Genomic DNA, 23,436 nt, shown 5'->3' with positions numbered 1-23,436 from the left:
TGCCTTAAAATCCTTATCAGGTGTTTACTAAAACGTTTTTAATTTAAAAAAATGACAAAACCAGCTTCCAAATCAATTCTGACCTGGACATGGAGGTAATTTAAAGGGTTTTGAGAGTTTAGAGAGGCAGTTTGCAGAATTTTGGACTTTGCGAAGAAAACCTGAACATGAACTACGACGATAGTTCTACAGGCAAAATTGATTCTTTCCCCTTACAGATATGACAGTGTCACCGGGCATGCTACGAATCAAAGTCTCCAAAGCTATGCTGTTGAGTGGACTATTTATTCTTCTATTCTATTTATTTAGAAGTTCAAATCTAAACATGTACAAAACCTGGGTAATCTTCATCCTAATAGTGACATTGATGACCAATTGGTCATTTTGCATACTATAAACAGTCAAGTGGGCTCCCTTCGCAGTGTCAACAAGATACTTCATACGTTTAAGTTACTATATATATGATTAAAAAACAAACAGGATAAACAGGAGGCAGTAAACCTGAAAAATAAACAAAAGATTTGTTTCCCATCCATTTACATGTAGTCGATTTATAATGCAATCGGTTACACTATTTAGGATTTATCACATGAAAATTATACGGGAAAATTTGGCACCAGAAGATTATGTCAGTCTGCTCCAGACATCCAAAATTAGTACATAATAGTTTAAGTAGTGGAAACTGTTCTGTCCAGTCAGAGGGAGTAACAAGCAAAAGATTCCAGCATAATTTCTTCTGGAATAGGAACCATGAAAAACAAGTGTCGAATAATCTGTGAAGTGATCAAGATTCCTTGTCAAGCAACAGCTGAGATCTCAGAGGCTTGTCTTGATGTGTATAGCAGCATACCATCCAGCACTGAAGGACTTCCTACCCTTGTACCAAAAGCAATGGAGCCAACAGACGAATCGAAGCCAATGAGAACAAAATCAGCAGCTTTATTCCACTCAGACATGTCCCAGTACAACTCCTATGCAGGCAGCGTCTATCTATGCCGATCTATGTCCTACACTTTCCCTCCCTGTTCCTTTTTCTCACAAAATCAAAGTGCCGCGCTTCATATGACTGTACTGTCAAATCTGGAAGGCCTGGGAAACAGCACCAAGGAGCGATAAAATGCTGTCTTTAGTTTTGCGCCACAGCTATGCGTTCTGGAAGGGGAGAATCAGATCCCATGCTCTCCATTATTATACACAAGAAACAGAGCATTGATGGCGCTCATCAGATGAGGTAGAATGTTTGGGGGAAGATGGATCAGGTAACAAGTACCATGCACAGAAATTATCGGGACAGCCATCCAGTAAAGTAAAAAAACTTCACCGTGAGGACATATATATCTTGAAATATGCATGAGGAATGACATCCAGATGGATTTCCACCCTGAGTTCACCTATCAATGGGCCCTCGTGTCAGTCTAGTTCAGACCTTGTACACAAGAAGTTTATAACAAAATAATTTGCAGCTATCAACCCTTCATAGTGGAATTTGTGTAATACTGTACAGTTTTCTAATAATTGTGTCCTGCTCCCATCTTTTGTTCAAAAAGCCAAGGTTCCACTTTGCTAATAATGCTAGCTACATCATCGGTGGTGCTGTCGCATGATCCCACAAAGTAGCAAAACAGTACAGTCCAAGACTGCAATCCCAGCAAAATTGACTTAGATTCTGGGAGCATCAGTTCCGGTGGTGTTTTGTCCAGAGGGGTCCAATCAGAGGCTCAAAACCATCATTTTAGTTGCCCAATTGGAAGCTAGCAACACTGAAAAAATCATCTGTAATCCCGCAGACGAGTAATGAACCCCTCCTCGCTAGCTTTGCTGTATGTTAAGCGTGCCTAGTTCTCTACAATCTAATGGATGTACAGTGTATGTTTTATTGCAGAACGTGGTTGGTGGTGCCATTGCGTCTGCAAGGCTACAGCTAGCGTATAAATACCTGGGTTGAGGATGAGGGAGGTACCAAACAAGGAGGAACTGCCATCAGCTGGTTGCTACCAAGGATAACCACCAGTGCATCTTGGCAAACACCCCAGCCTGCGTCGATGGGCCGTCATGCGCTTGCGAAATCGGCAGCTCTGCTCCGGTAACTAGTAATACACTCTGAACCTGCAATGACAAACCAACAGTGATTAGATAGGTGTTCATTCTGGTTGCTTCCACCTTGATGATCTTGAAGTATGGCTGAACAACAAGGATTGATTGCATATTATACTGCAAAAGACTTGTATTGCCACATGCAGCACCATTTCAGCTCTTTGAAGTAACTGATTAAATTGCCATATGCAGGGAAGTTAAGAACGAGCAAAGGACTAACCTTGTGAAGCGACTGGAGCCTACAGAAGTGAGGTCCCCAGAAACATCATTGTGGGTGCCACACCCAAGGACAGGGATCTACTACCCCAAGGGCTTTGAATGGGTCATGGAGGACGTCCCCAGCAGTGCAGCTTCATTCCAGCAGTCATACTGGTTCAGGACTGGGGAGGCAGAGCCAGCAAGCTCTACTACGTCAAAGAACGATTCTGCTTCCTTTGACCATCCATTTGTTTGATGTATGAGAGGCTTTGCACTGGAAAAATACAGAAACACACAGCTGTGTGTTTTCAGGAAGAAGAGAGATACAGCTGTGCAAGCCATCACCATCATGCCAGGTCCATGGATGCTTCATGCTATGACATACTTACCAGTTATTCTGATTCCAAGTGTGCAAAAGCGTGAACTCTGGTTACCCACCAACAAATCAGAAACAACATCCGCACAGAGCGGGAGCTCTCTGCACTGGGTATGCTCTGTTAAATCTACTTTAAAAACCTGCCCTAAACTGTAGCTTCAGAGCAGTGTTTTTTTAAGCTTATCCTAAGAAAAGAAACTAATCTAAGCTTTGGTTCTCATACTGCTAAGGGAGAAGCAAACTTGAAATATCATCATAATACTGATGGTTTCAGCAAACTTATTTTCATAATTTTGTGCCAATTCAAATTTCAGATCAAGTTTACATATGTTACCTGTATAACAAGCACAGCAACTCACAAAGTAACATAAATGATAGCGAAGAGCCTTCAACCATGAAAAGTAAATGAATAGCATGTAGCGCAAATATTAGGATCATTTCTTCCTAGTTGAAAATTCATTCATTAACATCATCCTGGTTACAGAAAATGAAAATAAGTGTAGCATAACATTGCTAACAAAGAACACACAGGTATGTAATTAAACTGCAATTCGGCACATAGAACACAGTCTCTGTGAATTATATGGTGGCAGGCCTACTAGCCATAAGGACGAGCCTTTTCAGCAAGCTCCGGTGAAACAACTTTTGGTGCTTCATCTCCTTTAGCCTTCTTCTGAAATTCAATTCCCTGGAACTGGACTCTTGAAGATCGATACTGACAACCAAAAGCATTTCCAAAGCCCCATCCTAGTCCAAGACCAACTCCACAGCCCCCACCTATTGTTAACAAGATGAATTTTAATAATCCATTAACAAGGAAATGTAAGTGGTGATAAGCTCAGAAGTAGTACCGATACCCAAGCCGAACATGTTAAGAGGCATTCCTGTGGTAGAAAAGCAAACGAAAAGCATGTCATTTCTTGATCATGAATGCACATTGTCATTGAATACTACTCCTTCCAATCACAAATAAGTGACATTTTGGGGTTATCTTAAATGAACCTTTCTAAACATTGGTTGCATATTACTCTCTATACCAAGTTCGGAAATTAAAATAACACATAATTACAAATAGAGCTGTTCCCAAATATAGATTCATAAAAGTATACTTTAGTAAGATCATGTTGATCAGGTGGATTGGTTTCAGATTACTTTGCAGCTGTTAAATAGCTCATTCATGAGCCATGGAAACTAAACCCCTACCCCTCCACAAGTGTCGGGAACCAATCCATATGCACAATGTTGGTTTGTAGTCGCTTTTGCAACTAGTTAGGAGTGAACAGATATTATGCAACTTGGGAAAAATCACAAGGGAAACAAGCCATCTTGAGGCTACTGACAACTTGGGGACTGAACTGCAACCGCATGCCTGTCCATAACTTGATAAGTCATTTCTACCTTATCTACCGCCAAAATAACGCCAAGTATAGCCAAGACTACAGGAAATCAACAACACAGAATCCAAAAAAAAGGATCCCGCCAGTTCAATTCGACAAGTTAAGATTTCTAATTCACGCCTACAACCTTCAGAAAAGTTCAGCACATTAATCGTCTCCCACCAAAAAAAAAAGCAATTAATCACGCGAAAACGAGCAGGCTCTCACCTCCGAACCCCCACCCGACACCGAACCCGCAGCCGACGCCAAACCCTGCACCGAATCAAACAGAAAGAGAAGAATTCAACAAACCAAATAAGTAGCGAGAATCAGAGCAACATCAAGATCTGATCTTGGCGCCTGAAACGATGGGGGCTTTGGTTCGCTCACCGATCCCAATCCCAGGGCCAGTGAATGTGCTGACCACCATGGCTCGCTCCCTCCCGCTCCTTCCCCCTGGGTAGACCGACGAGACAGAGAAGAAGCCAAGGAAAAGCGAACCCGACCCCCTGCGCTTCACTCCGGACTCCGGTGGTGCAGACGAGGTGACGTCAGCGACACATCGGCCGGGCCGTAGTGGGCTTACACATTGGCTGATGGGCTTTCCCGTCGCTTTGGGCTAGGCTCACCTTACTGGCTGGACAGGATCTTCTGGGCCCATCGACTCCAGAGTCCAAACCGTTGTCTCCCACGTCGAAAAAGCGGATAAAGCTTTCAAACGCGCGCGCTTGCGGCGATCTCGACTGTCCAATCCGACGACTACTCCATCCGACGGCTAGAACGTCCCCGGCCGGCCTACTACCCGACGACCTCGCTCGCCCGCGGCTACCGCGGCGAAACCTTATCCCCCCAGAACCTCGCGGATAAACCCTAGCTGCGCCCCCCCCCCCCCCCCCCCCCCCCCGGCGGCGATGTCGGCGACGACGGCGGCGATCCGTTCCGGGGAGCTCCTCGCGTGCCCCGTCGCGCTGCGGCGGGCGCCCGTGGTGGTGTCGGTGCGGACGAGGGCGAGGGCGAGGGGCGCCGCCGTGGTGGTGCGGGCGGAGGCGACGGCCGAGGGGGTAGGGAAAGGGGGGAAGAAGGCGGCGGCAGGGAAGAAGAGGCCGGCGAGCGGAATCACCAAGCCGAAGCCCATCTCTCCGGAGCTGCGGGAGTTCGTCGGCGGCGCGCCGGAGCTGCCCCGGACCGAGGCCATCAAGCTGGTCTGGGCGCACATTAAGGGCAACAACCTCCAGGTTCGATCCCCGCCCCCTCGCTATCTATCCCTGTGCGTGTTTTCGTCTTCTAGCATGTGATGGAGAGCAGCAGCGTGACTGTGTGGTAGTGAGATTTAGTTGTGTTTTGGTTATCAATATTGTGGCTGCATTGTGTTTGCTTCTCTGATCTGATTGAGTCCGATCGGTAGCTGAATTCATCTGGGTCTGAGAATTCTGTTGCATGTTTTGGTTGTTTTGTTTTCCTCCCCTATTTTTGGCGGTACGAGGAACAAGTATATGTTGTTGGTTGGCAACTGCAATTGAGTGGAGGATATGTACGAATTTGTGAGGAAGGGTATGCACATAGCATAAATATATGTGCCATTGCTGTAATTGCTAATCTGTATGTTTAGTTTAGTTTTGTTTAGATTATTTTCGTGGATGACTGGCAGTGTTCCACAAGGGGCTATTAGGCGCTCGCCTAGGCGCGCTTATGCGCTAGGCGAAGGGGCACCTCCTCGCATAAGGGGTAGGCTGAGGAGAGCTGAGAGCAACGAATGGATAAGGTGGGAGGTGAGGCGAGGTTAGGGATCAGGCTTGCTGCTCGAACTTTGCTTGGGCTGCTTTTATGGGCCTTTCTGTATAACTCTTGGCCCATTGGTCTCCTGTTTCTTCTTTTCTTTTATATTTTTAGAGGTAAATATGCATGGATATGAAACTCCTAGAAAACTCCTTGGAAACGCCTAGGCACGCCTAAGCTATAGTTGGGAGGGTCACCGCCTAGAGAGCGCCTAGCGCCTTTTGTAACCTTGATGACAGGGCTGAGAAAGTTTATCTAGATTTTCTAAATGCTGTGTTTTGATGGCAGCATTTTTCATTTCCTGGTTGGCAATGCTTGTTCTTATCTGAATAGGACGAATTAGTGGCATCTGTGGTGGATACTGTATAGTTTGTGGGTCCACTGTTGTAATTACTACCTATTTCCGACAAAGGATGCAATTCTAGGTCCCGTCAAAGTCAATTATCTTAAGTTTGACTAAGTTATAGACTATTTTATCAGCATGTATGACTCCAAATAGATATAGATAAGAGTATATTTCATGATGAATCTAATGATACATATTTAGTATGATAAGTATTATTATCTTTTTATATAAATTTGGTCAAACATCAGATTGTATGACTTAGCAGTATTCTAAAATTGCATCCTTTCTGAGACAGAGTTGCATCCTTTCCGGAGCGGGGGTAGTACCAATTTCCAATTTACCATGCTTCTCATGATAGGCCACATTGTATTTTCTCTGATTTTAAGCCTATCCTGTCACTGATTCCATAGTACTTTATCTGCCTATGTGTTATGCTCCTGTTTGTTTTAAGCACCAAGTCATCTGAAGTAGTGAACTTAGGCTTTCAATCCTTAATCACAGGTAGATCATTGATCTGTGTCCCTGTGTTTTGTTTAGGATCTGTTCACTTGCTGTAATTAATTAAACATGGTGGGGGCGGAGTGTGAAGTTATACACTGTATGTATGTGTGGATAACTTCAGTATGCACACATATTAGTATCAGACTTGACTAGTACTTCTCTCTCAACCATAAGCAGAGACAGTGACTAAGCCATAAGCACCCATTCGCCCTGGTCCCTGGTCCCTGGTCCCTGTTGGGTGTAAAATGTTGAAGGGTGCCCCAGCAGAAAGCCAAATGTTATGGCACGCCTACAATCACTGATGACCCTGAAGCAATAGTTGTGTGGACCACAAACACAACATCTTTTGTTGACATGGCTAACCAGCAACTCACTTGAATTCTGTCTATCAGTAATTTCTTCCCTGAAAATTTGTGTTCCATTGAGGATCTAAATTTGGGGCTCTGTGCTGTTTTCTTATATTCCAAGACAATACTTTGAGATACAATTTACTGCATCATGCCATAATGTGACTAATAAGATAATCGACTGTCTAGTTCTCGCTTGTGCACATGTTGCTTCTTATGATATATGACCCTCATATTTCAGTCATTCTTAGGTGCATCTTTTTTGTAGCATTGTGGAATTTTGTGGCCAAACAATTGATTATTCTCTGCAACTAGGATCCAAATGACAAGAAGATAATAATCTGTGACGACAAACTGAAGAAGATATTTGGAGGGCGTGACCGTGTTGGGTTTCTTGAAATCTCTGGGCTGCTCAACCCCCACTTCCAGAAATGATAGGATTTTTTTTGTAGATCACTCCCTTTTGTACTAGCTGTGGCTGATGTATGAGCACATTTAGCTAAACCTGGTTTAAAAAGGGTCTCTTAATGGTGGTTTACTGGTTTAAGGAAGGCAAATGTGTTCCCTGAAGATGCATGTTCTTCTTATATTTTGTCATTAATGGTGTACTAGCTCTTAATCATTCATGTTTATATCCTATCCACCTACCATCTTAGACCTGAGTGGTGGATCATCACATTCTTCCTTCATTATATACCTCTTAGCCTGCCCGTAGGTGACAGCTTAAAGCCAAAACCCAGTCTATGATGACCAGGGTCTACAATACGGATTTTTATTATCCTTGTCTTTGGGTTACTAATGATTGCACCACTGAACTAGCTTGCGATGATCAATGATTGCCGCCAAAACTGTTCACTTAGCAGGACGGAATGGAATATCAAATATTTTCGTGTAGAAGCCCCTCGTTCAGCTCCAAGGCCAAGAGTAGGAATGTTTTCCTTAAGTTTGACGCCATCCAAGTGCATCGCATTCTGAAGTTGGTTGGTCTGTTTGACAATTTGGCATCAGGGCACTCCCTGTTCACTCCATTTGAAACCTGTACATAAATGGATGTTAACCGGGCTTCCCATGCTGGATTACAGGACGTCCTTGAACAGGTGAGCTGCTTCACATGCTCTTGTCTGTGGTTTCGAAAAGTACAAAGGTCTGTCGTTTCTCAATGGTAAACGATCTTTCTAGTCTAGATTCTACTTTCCCAGATTCATGCATTCAGGCGCAGCTTACAGGCTTCCGCAGCATTTTCTTTCATGCCGTTTTTTTTTCGTTCCCGTGATTTGTATCATTAGGAATCTGTCTTTGCAATTGCTGTTTCATGGTTTGCTAGTTCCCAAAAAGATCGTTCGAAAAATGAATTGCTGGACATTATGTGATCGCCGTCTATTTTGCGGTAATGACGGGGTTAGATTAGAAGGATAGCCTGATCATGGAATGTAGTGGTGAAATGCGAGCTGCTATAAGATGAACCAGAAGTCCAGAACGGCACTTTTTTTATTACACTGATACAACTGATTAGTGTCGGCGATCAGAGGAAATGTCGGTCAATTGCGGTCGCCTAGGAGTTGAATAAAGTTGGTGTAACCTTTTTGATAGCGAGTGGCCGCCGAGAAGGACCGGTGCCGGTGACTAAAATTTAGGTGATGTGACGAGAGGATATCGTATGGGGTATTTGGATATTAATAAAAAATAAATTATAAAATCCGTCAGTACTCCACGAGACGAATTTGTTAAACCAAATTAATCCGGCATTAGCATATGTTTACTGTATCACTACATTGTCAAATCATAGACTAATTAGGCTTAAAAAATTCGTCTCGCAAATTAGTCGTAAGCTATGCAATTGGTTTCGTAATTAGTCTATATTTAATATTTCATGCATGTGTCTAAACATCCAATATGACAGCGACTAAAGTTTAAGAGGTAAAACCAAAACACCCCCTAAAGTGCGTCTTCATTTTCTATGTGCTTTTTACAAGTGTATAATAAGCTCCGTTTTAGTTGTGTTTTACAAAGTGCAAATGGCAGAGACCATTTCTTTATTCATTGTACTGGCAAAGGATGTCCGAATCAGGTACTTTGGGTGTTTTTTCTGTTGCCTTCTCGAACTTGTACTGTATATAATATCTTGGATGGGTGGAAGTATGTTTTGGTTCCCATTCCCATGGATTGTAGAAAAATCAAAGGAAAAGCGTAGGATTGGGGTGGATTTCACATGAAAACCATGTGGATGCACTCACACTTAGCCACCGACGCAGTTAGATTGAGTTTAGGACTCATCGGCCTGTTCGCTGGTTGGTATCTGGGCTGATTTGGGTTGGGTGGTGCTGGTTTTTTTTAGAGAAAACACTGTTGGCTGGTTGAATAAACCTAACTGAAACCCACCAGCGTCTTTATTTTACCACCGATTCCACAACCAAATGGCCAACAAGGGTGAATTAGGACGAATATATACATATGTATATAAAAAAAATGGTAGAACAAGTAGTAACACTTGGCTTAGAATTCTAGTTCAAAGACCAATATTAATTAGCCTCTCATACATAACAACCTAGGTGAAATGATAAGCGATACAACATCTAAGCTATTGACCAACAAACAATTTGTGGAAACGAAAGCTATTGATACCTTTGTACAACTCATTGAGGAACACTTTTTATTGAGAAACACTACCACTTTATACACACACATATCAGCCAGCTTATCAGCTAGAATCTACAGTATTTTTCTCTTACAATAAAACAGCTTCAGCCGGCTTATCAGCCGGCTTTAATACCAGCCGAACAGGCCCTTCATTTTATTTCCCGATCATATTTAAAAACAACTTTTTGACAAGTTGAGATTGTCACGTTTTTGGAGGCCGTATCAGCGTATCTAAAGTAAAGGCGTACGCGTACGTGATTTACTGTTTAGACTCGTTGGCAAGAACAGCTCATCGATCTGTACGGAGGTGCCGGGGCAAGAGAATCTGCACGTACGCTAGGTGTCCTTACGAAATTCAGCGACGATATGATGTACGTGTGCGTCACCAACGACGAAAGAAACACGCGAAACTATTGGTTTTCGATTGTACACATATACACGACTATACGAGTGGTAACAAGGTCAATTATTTGTTGGCATTTCAGAATTTAATTTTTTGTAGTAGTGATATGATACTGATTATGGGCCTGTTTAAAAATTTTTTGGATGAGCTATTTTTTCATAAAAAACAGAGGAATTAGAGCTGTTGTGGCTCCTCTAAAATAGCTAGCTTTTATGAAGGAGCTCCTCGGGAGGAGCCGTGCCATACACCCTCTATATTCATCGATGTAGGCTTGTGGAATTGAACTAGTGCATGTCCATCCTGTGTGGTGTGGTTGGGAAGAGAGCACATGCGTGCCGGCCACAATCTGTGTATAAAAAGTGTTCCGCTCGTAAGCCCTGATACCAACGCACCACATACGTTAGCTTAACGCTTGTTCCTACACTTCACTGCAAACACATCAGCGTATACTACCCCTAGCGGACGCATGCTGTCATCTTTTTTGTGCTCATCATCACCATTGGAGAGCTGACGACGCAGGGTTCAGCTGGGGGCAGCGCCTACATGGGTGACATGACGAGCACAAAAAAGATGGCAGTGGATGCCATGCAGCCGGTCGTAGGCGGTGGTGTACGTTGATGTGTTTGTGATGAAGTGTAGAAACAAGCGTTAAACTAGCGTATGTGGTGATTTGGCATCAGGGCAGAGACAGAGGGGGGCAGCAGGGGCTTAGGCCCCTCTATGATTGTGAAATCTCCAATAAATTTTTTTTAGGGGAATTGCTTGTGTGTCATTAAAAAAGATCGTAATGCTCTGTGTGCCTCTCGAAAAGTTTAACGGTCTTCAGCGCCACTGCTCTAACTTTTTTGTGTCCTCCATGCCACTGCCGTCAGTTTAAGCTCTAACGCCGTCAAACTGCATGTGTGAAAAGTCGAAAATACCCTTAAGTCTAAATATGTCATTAATTTTTTTTGAGCATCTTAACGACTTCAAATGAAAAAACTTAAAACTAGAAAGTTGTAGATCTCGTCGAGATCTATAATTTTCATATAAAATTATCTTCATTTAATTCCGAAAAAAAGATATGATTTTTCTAAGATATATTAATCATATCAAATCATATTTTTTTTGCGAAATTAAATGAAGATAATTTTTATAATAAAATTATAGATCTCAACGAGATCTACAATTTTCTAGTTTTGAGTTTGTTCATTTGAAGTCGTTAAGATGCTCAAAAAAATTAATGACATATTTAGACTTAAGGGTATTTTCGACTTTTCACACCTGCAGTTTGACGGCGTTAGAGCCTAAACTGATGGCAGTGGCATGGAGGGCACAAAAAAGTTGGAGCAGCGGCGCTGAAGACCGCTGAACTTTTCCAGGGACACACAGGACATTGCGATCTTTTTTAATGGCATTGGAAAATTTCCCCGTTTTTTTGAAATTCAAATAATTTTTGAAAATTAAACACTGGTACCCCCTAACATTAGAAAAAATAACTTTCTGGCTCCGCCCCTATTTGGCATTAGTCGGGCACTATTTATAGACAGATTGTGGCCGGCACGCATGTGTTCTTCAGTTCTTCCCAGCCGCAGGATGGGGTCTTCTGGTAATTCAGAGATTCGTTATGTGATTGTGTGGGCCGGGATTTCTGGTGACACTGTAAAAGTTCCCTTTGATGGTCTTCTGGTAATTCAGAGATTCGTTATGTGATTGTGTGGGCCGTGATTTCTGGTGACACTGTAAAAGTTCCTTTGATATGTCAGGTTCATAAATCTGGGGTTTTTAATGGACCTACTTTCCTACAAAACTCGGTCCAGCAGGTGGCGCAGCGACAGTACGTGCCTGGGCCGGCCCAGATACACAATGATAGGCCAAGACCATGATTCAGTCCCCGACCGGCACCTCCGGCTAGGAGATCTGATCGGAGGTGTGATCGGAAGGCCTGGCCGTGGTGGGACCGCAGTTCGACTCTAACCCCCTTTCTCCGACCGAGAATACGCCAAGACCTCTACTCGCTGCTCTTTCCCGACCAACACGGTCGGGGCCGACTGGGAACGACCGATCGGGGACGCCCGCTCGGTGTGGGCCCGAGGAGCAGGCAAAGCAGATAAGGTAAGATGCTCAAGTCAACCATAATACCGATGACCGTACCCTGCCAAGCTCTACGCACCTGCAGGACGGTGCTGTCGGGGCATGTCAGAACACGGTAGAGCCTACCAGACGCGTATGAGCATATGAGCATAAATAGTATTATGGGTGCCGTTGTAACACCCCAAAATTTGCCACTTTTAGAAATAGAGTTAAAATGATTTATTTGTGAATTATTGTGCATATGAAAACATAGGAAAATAAAAATTTTCATTAATTTAAAATTTATCATAAGGTAGAAACGTGTTTGTTGCATTCATGCCGATCGCACCTCGTGTTTCTATATGCAAAATGTGTGTTTTTTTACGTTTAGAAGTCGAATATCTATCTCTAGGAATTTTTCAGCATCTTTCTAGAATTTAATTCCTACCTTCTTCACCTTAATCTTTATGTTCCAAGTTCCCAACAATCTTTTTATGAGCTCCAAATACTTTATTTGGGTTCATCATGTTCCAAAGTGTCTCTGAGAATTTTCTCCAAATTTTCGAAGGTCTCGGAGTATTTTTCGTAGCTTAAATATTAATTCTGGACTTTTCTAGAATTATTTTATCCACGAAATTAATTAATTCCGAAAATAATAAATTTCTTATTTTTTCCAACGCTCAAAGCCCATGTGCAGTAATCCTAATAAATCCTAAAGGCCCATGCATTTATTTACTAATGGGCTTTAATGATTATTTAGGCCTATTAGTAAATGTGGAGGGGGTAACATCAATTAGTACCATATCGCTAGTTGTGGGGGTATGGCCCCCGGTATCTTCAAGACAAGACATGGGCCGCACCATCCGAGATGGTCCGGCCCGTAAGATCGAGGCGTGCACGGCAAGATTACAAGTTGTACTAGATATTGTAATAATACCAAATATGATACTTTACTTGTAACCCTCCTCCTCCAGACTATATAAGGAGAGGCAGAGGTCCCCTTAGAGGACAGCTCAATCAATACATAATAATGAGACACAGGACGTAGGTATTACGCCAACACAGCGGCCGAACCTGTATAAATCTTGTGTCTTGTGCCTCTGTAACCATCTGGTTCCTGATTACACGCACCGTCTACCGATAATCTACCACCACGGGCACCCCCTCGGTGGACTGCCGACCATATTTTGTCAATAGTGGCGCACCAGATAGGAGTTGTGCATACTGATCCACGTAGAACCAGGTGGGAAGATCGCAAAAGCGGTACAGGAAGATCACTGATCATACCAACGTCGTTTGCAATAACTCAACATCCAGCGACGACTTGCTTTCGGTCATGGGCTGCATGATTCGAGGCAACCTGCGACGACAACCGACGTTCATAGAAGTAAAGCGGTGGACTCGAATCGACAACATCGATCTACACCCTACGAACTCGTTTCATCTACTAGCCGGCACAAGATATCCTGCTTGACCCCGCAGCTCGGCCTTCACGACAGCCCGAAACGCCCAAAACACGGCATCCGCATGGGAGTATTCTAGCAGATCCAATCAAGACCACGCGTTGACTGCATGCAGAGAAAGCCATCACCACGTTTGCCTTGGACCGGAGCTTCACGACAAGCCAAGATCATCAGATGCTTATTAATCTACAGAGTCATGCCACGAATGCAAGCCGATTACTAGAGCCATGCAAAGCTAATTGCATGTGCTTGCATATATACATCTACAGGGAAGGAAGGCCAACTACAGATTGCTATGGCACTTGCATGTGCACACGCACATATGGCGTCAAGCATATATGGAAATAATTTCCTTGTGACCGTGACATCAACATGTGAAAACATGGAAGCAAATCGTGGGCAACCCACTCCGCCTACACAAACGTGACGCACGCGCACATCGAACCGTCGAGCCATCTAAGTGAGCCGTCCAAGCCATCATACACACCGATTACTCCGCCCGAGTCGTCGACCAGCGTCACAAGGGCGACGTCGCCCGGCCTACTTACTCCGACCACCTGCCGCATCGCAATGATGATCGCCGCGAAGAACGGCGCCGTGACAACCGCGACTGCCACCATGATGATAGTTCGGAAAGCTCGAGCGCCGGGCAACTTCATCAACGCCGACCAGATAATGCCATACGCCGCCGACTAGACGTTCTATCTAAAGCTAAGTGACGCTTTAATATTTTTTTAAATATTCTCCAATCTTCGTATATCACCATAATGTTTCTCCGAGCTGTTTTCTCTATGTTTTCTCTCCAAACATTTTTCTTTCATGTATACCATCTTAAAGATGACATACAGCTAAGTCTAAGGCGAACCCTCGAACAGTCACGTTGATGCTCGAACGCCTCCAGAGACGGCCCTGTCTCCGGCTCCTCCACACACGTGCACGAGCGTCTGCCCTCTGCGTTATGGGTGGTCGGCAGCGGCTCCTTAGCGACGCTTGTTCCTCCTACACGTGCACGGGCTCCGCGCTCGACGTTATGGACTATGGGCTAGCTAGGGCTGGAGACTCAGCTACACACTAATTGTTCAGGCGGTTTATATTAAACATAAATATATTTTCACACCAACTGATCCCTGAATAGCATACGTTGTTTCATCACCATTGCTGATTTTTCTCCGAAGCTTCTTTATTTGTACATCATGTACTACCCGTTCTACATATTTGTATTGCAGGATCGTCGTCCAGGTGATCGGACCACCTGGTGCTCGGGCTTCTCTACCGATCAACTGGTCGGACCGCTAGGTTCATGGACACCGTTGCCGACCAGTTGATCGGACTGTTCGCCAATCGCTTCTACTCAATGCTCACTTTGCCGCCGACCAGTTGACCAGACTGTTCGTCGCTCATGCTTCATCGCTAGCTACGCCGGTTACTCCTCGGTGCACGGATACTTCATGCTCGAGGCCTAAGTGGGCACACTTCACTGCACGGACGTTGTCAGCTACGTTGGTGCTCGGACCTCGCTGCCTACGCCGGGGACTCCTCGGTGCTCGGACATCGCCACCTATGCCGAGGGACTCCTTGGTGCTTAGTCATCACCAGCGACGTCGGGGACTCCTCGCTCTTCGGTGCTCGGTCATCGCCAGTGACGCCGGGGACTCCTCGCTGCTCGGACATCGCCAGCGACGCTGGGGACTCCTCGGTGCTCAGACATCGCCACCAACGCCGGGGACTCCTCGCTCCTCGGTGCTCGGTCATCGCCAGCGACGCCGGGGACTCCTCACTCCTCGGTGCTCGGACCTTGCCGCCTACGCCAAGGACTCCTCGGTGCTCGGACATCACCTCCTACGTCGGGGACTCCTCGGTGCTCGGACCTCACCACCTACGCTGGGGACTCCTCACTGCTCGGTGCTTGGTCATCGCCGCCTACGCCGGGGACTCCTTGCTCCTCGGTGCTCGGTCATCGCCGCCGACGTCGGGGACTCCTCGCTCCTCAGTGCTCGGTCATCGCCGCCTACGTCGGGGACTCCTCGCTCCTCGCTCCTCGGTGCTCGGTCATCGCCACTTACGTCAGGGACTCCTCGGTGCTCGGTCATCGCCAGCGACGCCGAAGACTCCTCGCTCCTCGGTGCTCGGTCGTCGTCGCCTACGCCGGGGACTCCTCGCTCCTCGGTGCTTGGACATCACCGCCTATGCCGGGGACTCCCCGCTCCTCGGTGCTCGGACATCACCGCCTACGCCGGAGACTCCTCGCTCCTCGGTGCTCGGTCATTACCAGCAACACTGGGGACTCCTTGGTGCTCGGATCTTGCTACGTCTCGTCAGTGTGCTATCAAGCTACTCCATGCTGTTCGGATCAGGGTGCTGATCATGGGCAGCACGTTTGGGGTCTTGATACGTGCATGTCAGACGACGTCGGTAAGCTTTCAGACTTCTTTGACCTTGCTACAAGATTCATTCTTCATCTTCCAACAGCTCGGGGACTAAGTGGGCACACTTCACCTTGCAGTAAATGTGCTTGTTCTCATCTCAAGGCTATGCCCGGGGACTGGCTACCTGCTCGGCTGGTCTTCTACTTTCTGACCCTGGCACCACACGACTACGTCACCTACTGTCAGGCTTGGGGACTAGCTGTGGGGGTATAGCCCCCGGTATCTTCAAGACAAGACATGGGCCACACCATCCAAGGTGGTCCGGCCCGTAAGATCGAGGCGTGCACGTCAAGATTACAAGTTGTACTAGATATTTTAATAGTACCAAATAGGATACTTTACTTGTAACCCTCCTCCTCCAGACTATATAAGGAGAGGCAGGGGTCCCCCTCAGAGGACACCTCAATCAATACAGAATAATGAGACACAGGACGTAGGTATTACGCAAACACGGTGGCCAAACCTGTATAAATCTTGTGTCTTGTGCCTTTGTAACCATCAGGTTCCTGATTACACGCACCGTCTACCGATAATCTACCACCACGGGCACCCCCTCGGTGGACTGCCGACCATATTTCGTCGACACTAGTTGACGTGGATGTGGGGAGTTTTTCTTCCTATATATATATCAACCAACCCCTTGGGCAAAGCACACCAAAACTACCCTATGGGGAGCCCCTAGTTTAGGAAATCCCTCGTGTAGTAAATTATATTTTTCCCTCCTTCCCTCGCCGCCATCGTCGCCGTCACCGCCGCACGCTACTGCCATCACAAGGTACCTCTCTTCGTTCTCTACATCTTAGCATCCTTGATTGTATCAATCCGTTATATGACCCGTTCTCTTGTTTTTCTCTATTTGCCGATGAGAATTTCGGTGAATTCCATTGGTGTGCACTGTGCTTATTTGTTTTCTGGCCATCTTCTCAGTTGCTCGTTGGCTGTTTTCTTGCTATCCTCAAGCTCGCCCAGAACCACCACCGTCTCGCCCTTGTTGCTCAGCGAGACTGGCAAGAGGCTTCTACAGCCCCGTGCAAGCCGTCGCACCACCACGGTCACTTATCGTTGCCCGATTTATCGCTCGGCGTTCATCCATCACTCGAGGTGAGAATATTACCACCTTCCCTATCCTTCAGGTGTTCCGTTTTAGATCGCATCTATATGTCTCTCGTGCCCTGTAACATCATCACTTAGTTTCCTTTTTCTCTACATATCTATGGGTGCTCCCCGTTCCGTGTTTTTTTTTGCCAAGCTCCCATGGCCAAAAGTCTACCGGCGTACATCCACCGTCCCAAGAAAACCCGAATCAGCGCCACAAGTTTCATCTTGTCTGGGCTCGATCGAGTGTCGATCTGTGCCAAGCAAGCTGTTCATCCATCCATATACTGCTGCTTTTGGATCACCGAGCCAGAGCAGTCATGCGTGCTTCTTGCTAGCTTGATGACGTCATCGTTACGTCACCTACACATTATGGCCGTTTTCTTATAGAAAAAACAAATCCAACAATACTATAGAAATACACCACATACAATCAACAATGGATCCCCACGGTTTCTCCGTTTTAACTCCGATTTGATCCATTTAAATTGCGTTAGGTTCGTAATTTCATAATCTACATGTTCATACTACTGTTAAGTAGGTTTTCAACTTTTAAAATTCGAGGTTAGATTTAATCTATTATTTTAATAAAGGAAATCTTTTTTTATTTCATATCTTTTGCGTTTTAGATCTGTTTTGACCCATTCAAGTTGCGTTAGATTTATAGCAACGAGATCTACGCGTTAGTAACAATGTTTATCATGTCACTAATACTAGAATTTCATGGTTTAAATCATATCTTAAATAACAATTATGCAACTGGGTTTTGTAAATAAAATATGATTTATTTTACTTTAGTTTTATAATTTGAATCTAAATTTGACTTAATTCCATATATAGTATCTATAAAATATCTTATATATGTTATTATATAATTAAAACACATGAAGCTAATAGTTTTATGAGTAGATCTGTCGGTAGTTGTATCTTTTCAATCGTAGCTCCGATTAGCGTGTCTCTCGCGTCTATGTGTTCGTAGCGATGCGTAGAATCATATTTGAAACTCTTTTACTTATTTTTTTCTATGATTGGTGTACTGTTCTAATATAGATGTAATTGTTTTCTTCGTGTATGATTGCATGGATGCTTGTGTGGTGCTTTATAATCTTGTCTAGTCGGTAAGTTATACGTGGTGATCAAGAAGAAGAAGAACGTTGAAGATTAAAGCTTATCGAAGGATCGGTGTTTAAGGCAAGTATAGAATGGGATCTTCCTTGTTGTCCTATACACCATTAATCATTTAATTCATACTGCATGTGTCTACCTTGACTGCCACTAAGGATTTCTTAGTACTTTGTTACCCTATACCTTGATACCTTTGGGGTATTGCATTGGGTAGTATGATGCTAGTGCTCAATTAAAGACCGTGATCTTATAACTTGACTAATGGTATATGCAATAAACATTTAAAAGATGCTTTTTAGCAACATAGAACAAGGGGGCTAGAGCATTGGGCTGTTTATGGTGCTCTAGATTCCTCTCCCTAAGGACTTACCTGTAAGTGATCATCCGGGACTTACAGTACAGCTGTGAGGGCTACATGGCTCTGGTTTTAGCTCAGTATGAGGACCTTTTCTAGCTTGTTAGAGGTTACCTTTATTGGCATAAGAATGGCTTGCCGAATCAGGTATATGACGGCCTCTACTCTTATGTGTATAGCCATGATGGAATTGTGCCATTCGACAGGGGGTTCCTACATCTATTTGTTTAGTGAATCTGATGGCCCTAACTTGTTAGACGAACCTTTGAAAGGCTTCATAGTGAACCCTGCTGACCTTCCTTGGTAGTGGGTCAAGAGGCTGATCACCTCGGGCGAAAGGGTAAATCACGACTCACAGTGAAAGTGTACAACCTCTGCAGAGTGTAAAACTGGTATATCAGCCGTGCTCACGGTCATGAGCGGCCTTGGAACATTTACAGAATAGATGATGAACACTAATGATACGGATGATGAAGATGCTCACTAATGATTACCGTTTATGATATTCATTATTCACGTTTACCTGATCATGTGTTTATGGGCTTGAGATAAACTTGTTGCTACTCAATTGCTAAAATCATGACTCATTAAAAGCTAATCGCAGTTAAACCAGTGTCAACCTTTTGAGCCTCATGAACCCCATGTTATATTTGTTGAGTACGACATGTACTTACGCTTGCTTTATTTTATGCATATTTGAAAAAATCCCAGATGGGTACCAGATTGCTAGAGTTTGGAGGAATTAGGTTTGTGATCAACGAGTCAGTTGTCCCTGTGGATTTGGTGTCTTCGCCTGAAGATCGGAGTTGTCTTTCCGCCGTCTATACTCTGAGGTTATAATCTTTATTCTGATATGCTATGTATTTAAGCATTGTTTTTTGATATTACCCTTATTTGTAGCTATATGTGAGATTTGACTTCCTAGGCTCACATATGGTGTGTATCTGGTTTTGTTCTTAAAATCGGGTGCAACAGCCGTCGTTTGCCCTACCAGGCGAACACGGTAGAACCCGCCAGACGCGTCAGAGCATAAACAATATTGTGGGCGGCATCATTTGCCGTACCAGGCGAACACTGTGTTGCCTGCCAGATACAACAGAGCATCAATAGTAAGGTGGGCGATGGTGACCATCCTGTACCCGATGGCGTGGGCAACAAGACTAGGCAGTGCTCGTATGCACTCTCTCTTTCTCTCTGACTTGTAAGGCTATCCCCTTCAACTATAAAAGGGGATGTGCTCTCTCCTACTAGAAGGATCGAAGACTCGAGGATAACAGCACAATAGCTCTAGAGCTCGATAGCTACATAGTCTATACGCTCTCAACAGCTAATAAACTTGGACACACAGAGAATATACTCCAATACTTAGCGCATGTTTGAGCATCCGTCACTCTCTTCCACTCAGTTCAGAGTCCGACTAGGCCTCTAACACCCCCTTCTCATTCCTTACTCATTTGTAACCCCATAGCAAACTTTGTGCCCCTAGGCTCAGGAATAAAGTCACCAACCGGCCTCAACTGGACGTAGGGCCTATTGCCTGAACCAGTCAAAATCCTATGTCATTGAGTGATAGGCCACATCTGATCACAACGCACGGCAAAACAGCAAATATTTACTTGTTGGCCACATTTCACACCGACAGTTGGCGCTGTCTGTGGGGAGGACGCCGTGCATTCATGCTTTTGGTCATCGGATGGCCTACCTTGCCACTATCTTCGGCATGGCGGGCTCGAGCGATACGATTCGCTTTGGCTCGCTGGAGTTTCCCACGCTCCCACTTGCTGGGATGTGGGTTCCTCCTGTCTTCGTGTCACTCCAAACCTTCCTCTTCGGGAGTCTAGACTTTGTCACCGACCAGCTCGATGTACTCCGCCTCCGTGAGGAGGCACTTGCCCCGGCGCCCACTAGAGGAGGAGTGCCCTCTACCAGACCCAGACCACTCGACGACCTCAACATCGAGACACTCGTGCTTCACCTCGATCCCATGCTAGGCTCAAACCCTACAGTGAGTGATGTACATATTGTTCTTTACTCACTATTTAACACCTTCCGTCGACTCTTCGGAGGGACCCCGTTGTCCCCACCACGACTGCCATGCGACCGGTTCCCATACGGCTTCGCGTCCCTCTTGGACGCGTACATGCGGGGGCTCCAAAGGATGCTGACGCCATCTCCTCTCATGTCTGAGTTCATGGGGATGGCGGGCTATGCTCCCACCTCCTTCCATGACCTCGTCGCTGATGAGGTCGAAAGCAACGGCTCTAGCATTGGTGACGCCATGGCACCTAGCCACCCTCTGTCATAGGAGTGCACTATGGCAGACGCTTCGGGATAGCCACCAGTGGTAGTGGAGTCTCTGCAGACTCACACCCCTCTAGACCCTCGTGCGCAGGCCCTAGCGCGTGCGTAGGAGCACAGCGAGGAGTTACGACAAAGGCGGCAGAGCCAGTCACCGCCTACGTCGGTGCACCCGGTGCATCACGCTGTGCCACATGCGCGTAAACCAGTGAGCGGTGCTTGGGGTCATGCCCATCAGGTCCAGCATAACATACTAGACGGAGGGGATGACCCCCTTTAGTTTGCTTAGGCTGGCCAAAACATCGCTGCTGCTACGATGCTTCTACGCGGTCTCCCCAAGCAAGCTGACCCCTAGGAGCAAGCAATCCACCGGAACCTCCGGGTGCTGGTGGAGACCGCCTCCGTTTAGAAGGTAGAGAGCTCCACGTCGTGACACCAGCTCATGGCCTCTTGCCCAACTAGGGGATTGAGGCCGCACTAGTCGAATCGCTCCGTCCACTCACCATAGCAGTTGCCGGGCGTGGAGCAAGAAGTCATGGCTGCACTGTAGCCCAACCCGGCGCCCACTCCACACTGACCACCTATACCCAAATGCCTTAAGCTTAGCCATGATGCTCGTAGCATCATCAACAATCGACGCCATGCCTGCCACGATGATGACGTCCATTGAAGGGCAGTGGGACCAGGCAGTGCCCCTGTCTCCCTCATCCTCTGATGAACTCACATCATTAGCCATCTTCGTGGGCTCCTCCGACTCGAGCTCCGCCTCCATGTCGCTTTGGGCCTCGCCACCACGGACCCACCGATTGATCTCTTTCTCTATATGAAACCTCCTCCGTACATTCTCAGTTTTCTTCTTCTTCTTAGCAAGCATGGCTTCCCTCTGGGTGGCTTGCCAAACCAGGCCTTTCGGCCCTCTCGGAAGATGCGTCCGTGATTTATAGCCCGTGAGTCCCTTCATAACGGGCAACTCAAAATCAATCAAAATATCAAAACAAGAAGGAAAAGGTCACGGGAAAAAAGCATACCAAATTGGACAGCTTCGCGGCATGAAGGGGTCCGGGCATCCCTTCGAGGGAGTCTTCATCCCTCAACTACAGTGCCCGACCAAGATAACTCCGAACTTCATCTTTCGACAACTCCTCCAGCGATGCGTGGTTGGGATCCGTCGGGCTAGAGTATTCCCACATCGGCCACATCCTTTCCCCCAGCGGGGCAACCCGACGGTGGAAGAAGGTGTGGAAGACTCGTAACCCGTCAAGGCCATTCCACATGAGCTTTCGAAGCTTCAGCTCGATAATCCCTAGCTTTTTTTGTTGACAGGAAGGACCCCACGTCCAACTTTCCCTCTTCTCCGGCCTCCCCTCGATAAATGTCAGGAATGACGCCTCCATTGGGTTCCTGATATAGAACCGCTCACCATGCCACCCCCGGTTGGACTCACTGGGGGAGTACGTGGGGTAGGGGACCAACGGCTTTGGCCTCTTCTATAGGGCAAACCCCCCGACTGGTGCGGTTCTAGGCGGTTTCCCCTCGGACAGGGCTCGCCCGATGATGACTGGCCTGAATAGATCCGCATGTGGATCCATCCTGAGGAAGGCCTCGTAGACGGTGATGAAGCCGGTGATGTGCAGCACCCCAATTGGGTTGAGGTGCTGCAACTCTTGGCCCCACTCGTTGAGGAGCCCGCGTAGGAACCAGTGTGCGGGGTACCCGAGCCTGCGCTCATGGGAGGCAAGGAAGGAGACGACCTCATTAGCCTGGGGTTGCGGAACAACCTCCCCCAGCGTGGGAGCCCTCTAGTGCGCCACCTCCTTCGACGGAAGCAGCCCCTTCATGGCAAAGTCGGCCAGCACGGCCTCATCCACGTTGGAAGGCCTCCAGTTCGACATCGCACCTTGGATTTACGAATGAATCTATGAGTTTTTTCCTCTCCCTCGCTCTACCATACTCTCTCCTAGAAACCACCGCGGCACACGAATAGGCTTGGCAAAAAGAAGAAAGGAGGAACAGCGGCGATTGAAGAAAGGTGAAAGAACGGAAGGAAAACCCTCTCCCTTCCCCCTATTTAATGTGGAAATGCGTGCAGCGGGATGTGTCCCTAGCTGAAGGTACGTGGCCTGCCCAACGAGATGTCATCTTGCTAACGGGATGTGGCCTAGGTGGGGCCCACCACTACCGCAATCCGGGCATGGGAAACAAGGCGCAACTGCATGCAAACGACCCTCCGCCTTCCAAGGCAGGGTTTAGAGGGGACCACCAATGGAATCTCCATCGAGGAGAGGCCAACGGGTCACCCGAGTCGATCGAACAGCTCGGGCGGCTACCGAGAGATAGGTAAGGAGCAGTGGGATGCCCCATGCTTGTTATGCTGACTCCATCACGAACGACAGGCCCGGATTCTACTCGGACATATCCGATAGGAGCTCCCCGAACCCATCACTCGAGCCATCGAGGTAACTTTACCAACCCCATTTTACTTTTCTAGTACATAAGCATTCATTCTCATGCATGCATTTATACATCTAAATCATTGCATATGCAATCATTGTATCAAAACGCTTCGCA

The 23,436-nt window shown here is 46.3% G+C and overlaps 3 protein-coding genes across 3 annotated transcripts; 2 read left to right on the top strand and 1 right to left on the bottom strand.

Moving 5' to 3' along the window:
• Positions 1-1,377: 1,377 nt before the first annotated feature.
• LOC136505376 (uncharacterized) lies at positions 1,378-2,953 on the top strand. Its single transcript, XM_066500516.1, has 2 exons — positions 1,378-2,083; positions 2,287-2,953. The coding sequence occupies exons 1-2, from the start codon at positions 2,043-2,045 to the stop codon at positions 2,546-2,548; spliced, it is 303 nt and encodes a 100-aa protein (XP_066356613.1). The 5' UTR covers positions 1,378-2,042; the 3' UTR covers positions 2,549-2,953.
• A 132-nt stretch (positions 2,954-3,085) lies between these two features.
• On the bottom strand, positions 3,086-4,584 carry LOC136505377 (protein TRIGALACTOSYLDIACYLGLYCEROL 5, chloroplastic-like). The gene is made up of 4 exons (XM_066500517.1): positions 4,435-4,584; positions 4,273-4,317; positions 3,520-3,552; positions 3,086-3,445 (listed from the first exon to the last, which is right to left on the bottom strand). The coding sequence occupies exons 1-4, from the start codon at positions 4,472-4,474 to the stop codon at positions 3,267-3,269; spliced, it is 297 nt and encodes a 98-aa protein (XP_066356614.1). The 5' UTR covers positions 4,475-4,584; the 3' UTR covers positions 3,086-3,266.
• A 354-nt stretch (positions 4,585-4,938) lies between these two features.
• On the top strand, positions 4,939-7,584 carry LOC136505375 (upstream activation factor subunit spp27-like). The gene is made up of 2 exons (XM_066500515.1): positions 4,939-5,279; positions 7,330-7,584. The coding sequence occupies exons 1-2, from the start codon at positions 4,956-4,958 to the stop codon at positions 7,447-7,449; spliced, it is 444 nt and encodes a 147-aa protein (XP_066356612.1). The 5' UTR covers positions 4,939-4,955; the 3' UTR covers positions 7,450-7,584.
• The last annotated feature ends 15,852 nt before the right edge of the window (positions 7,585-23,436 follow it).

Source organism: Miscanthus floridulus, chromosome 14 (assembly GCF_019320115.1).
Source record: "Miscanthus floridulus cultivar M001 chromosome 14, ASM1932011v1, whole genome shotgun sequence".
Taxonomy (NCBI): domain Eukaryota; kingdom Viridiplantae; phylum Streptophyta; class Magnoliopsida; order Poales; family Poaceae; genus Miscanthus; species Miscanthus floridulus.
The sequence above is the reverse complement of the archived record's forward strand: the minus strand, read 5'-3'. Positions and strand labels throughout refer to the sequence as shown.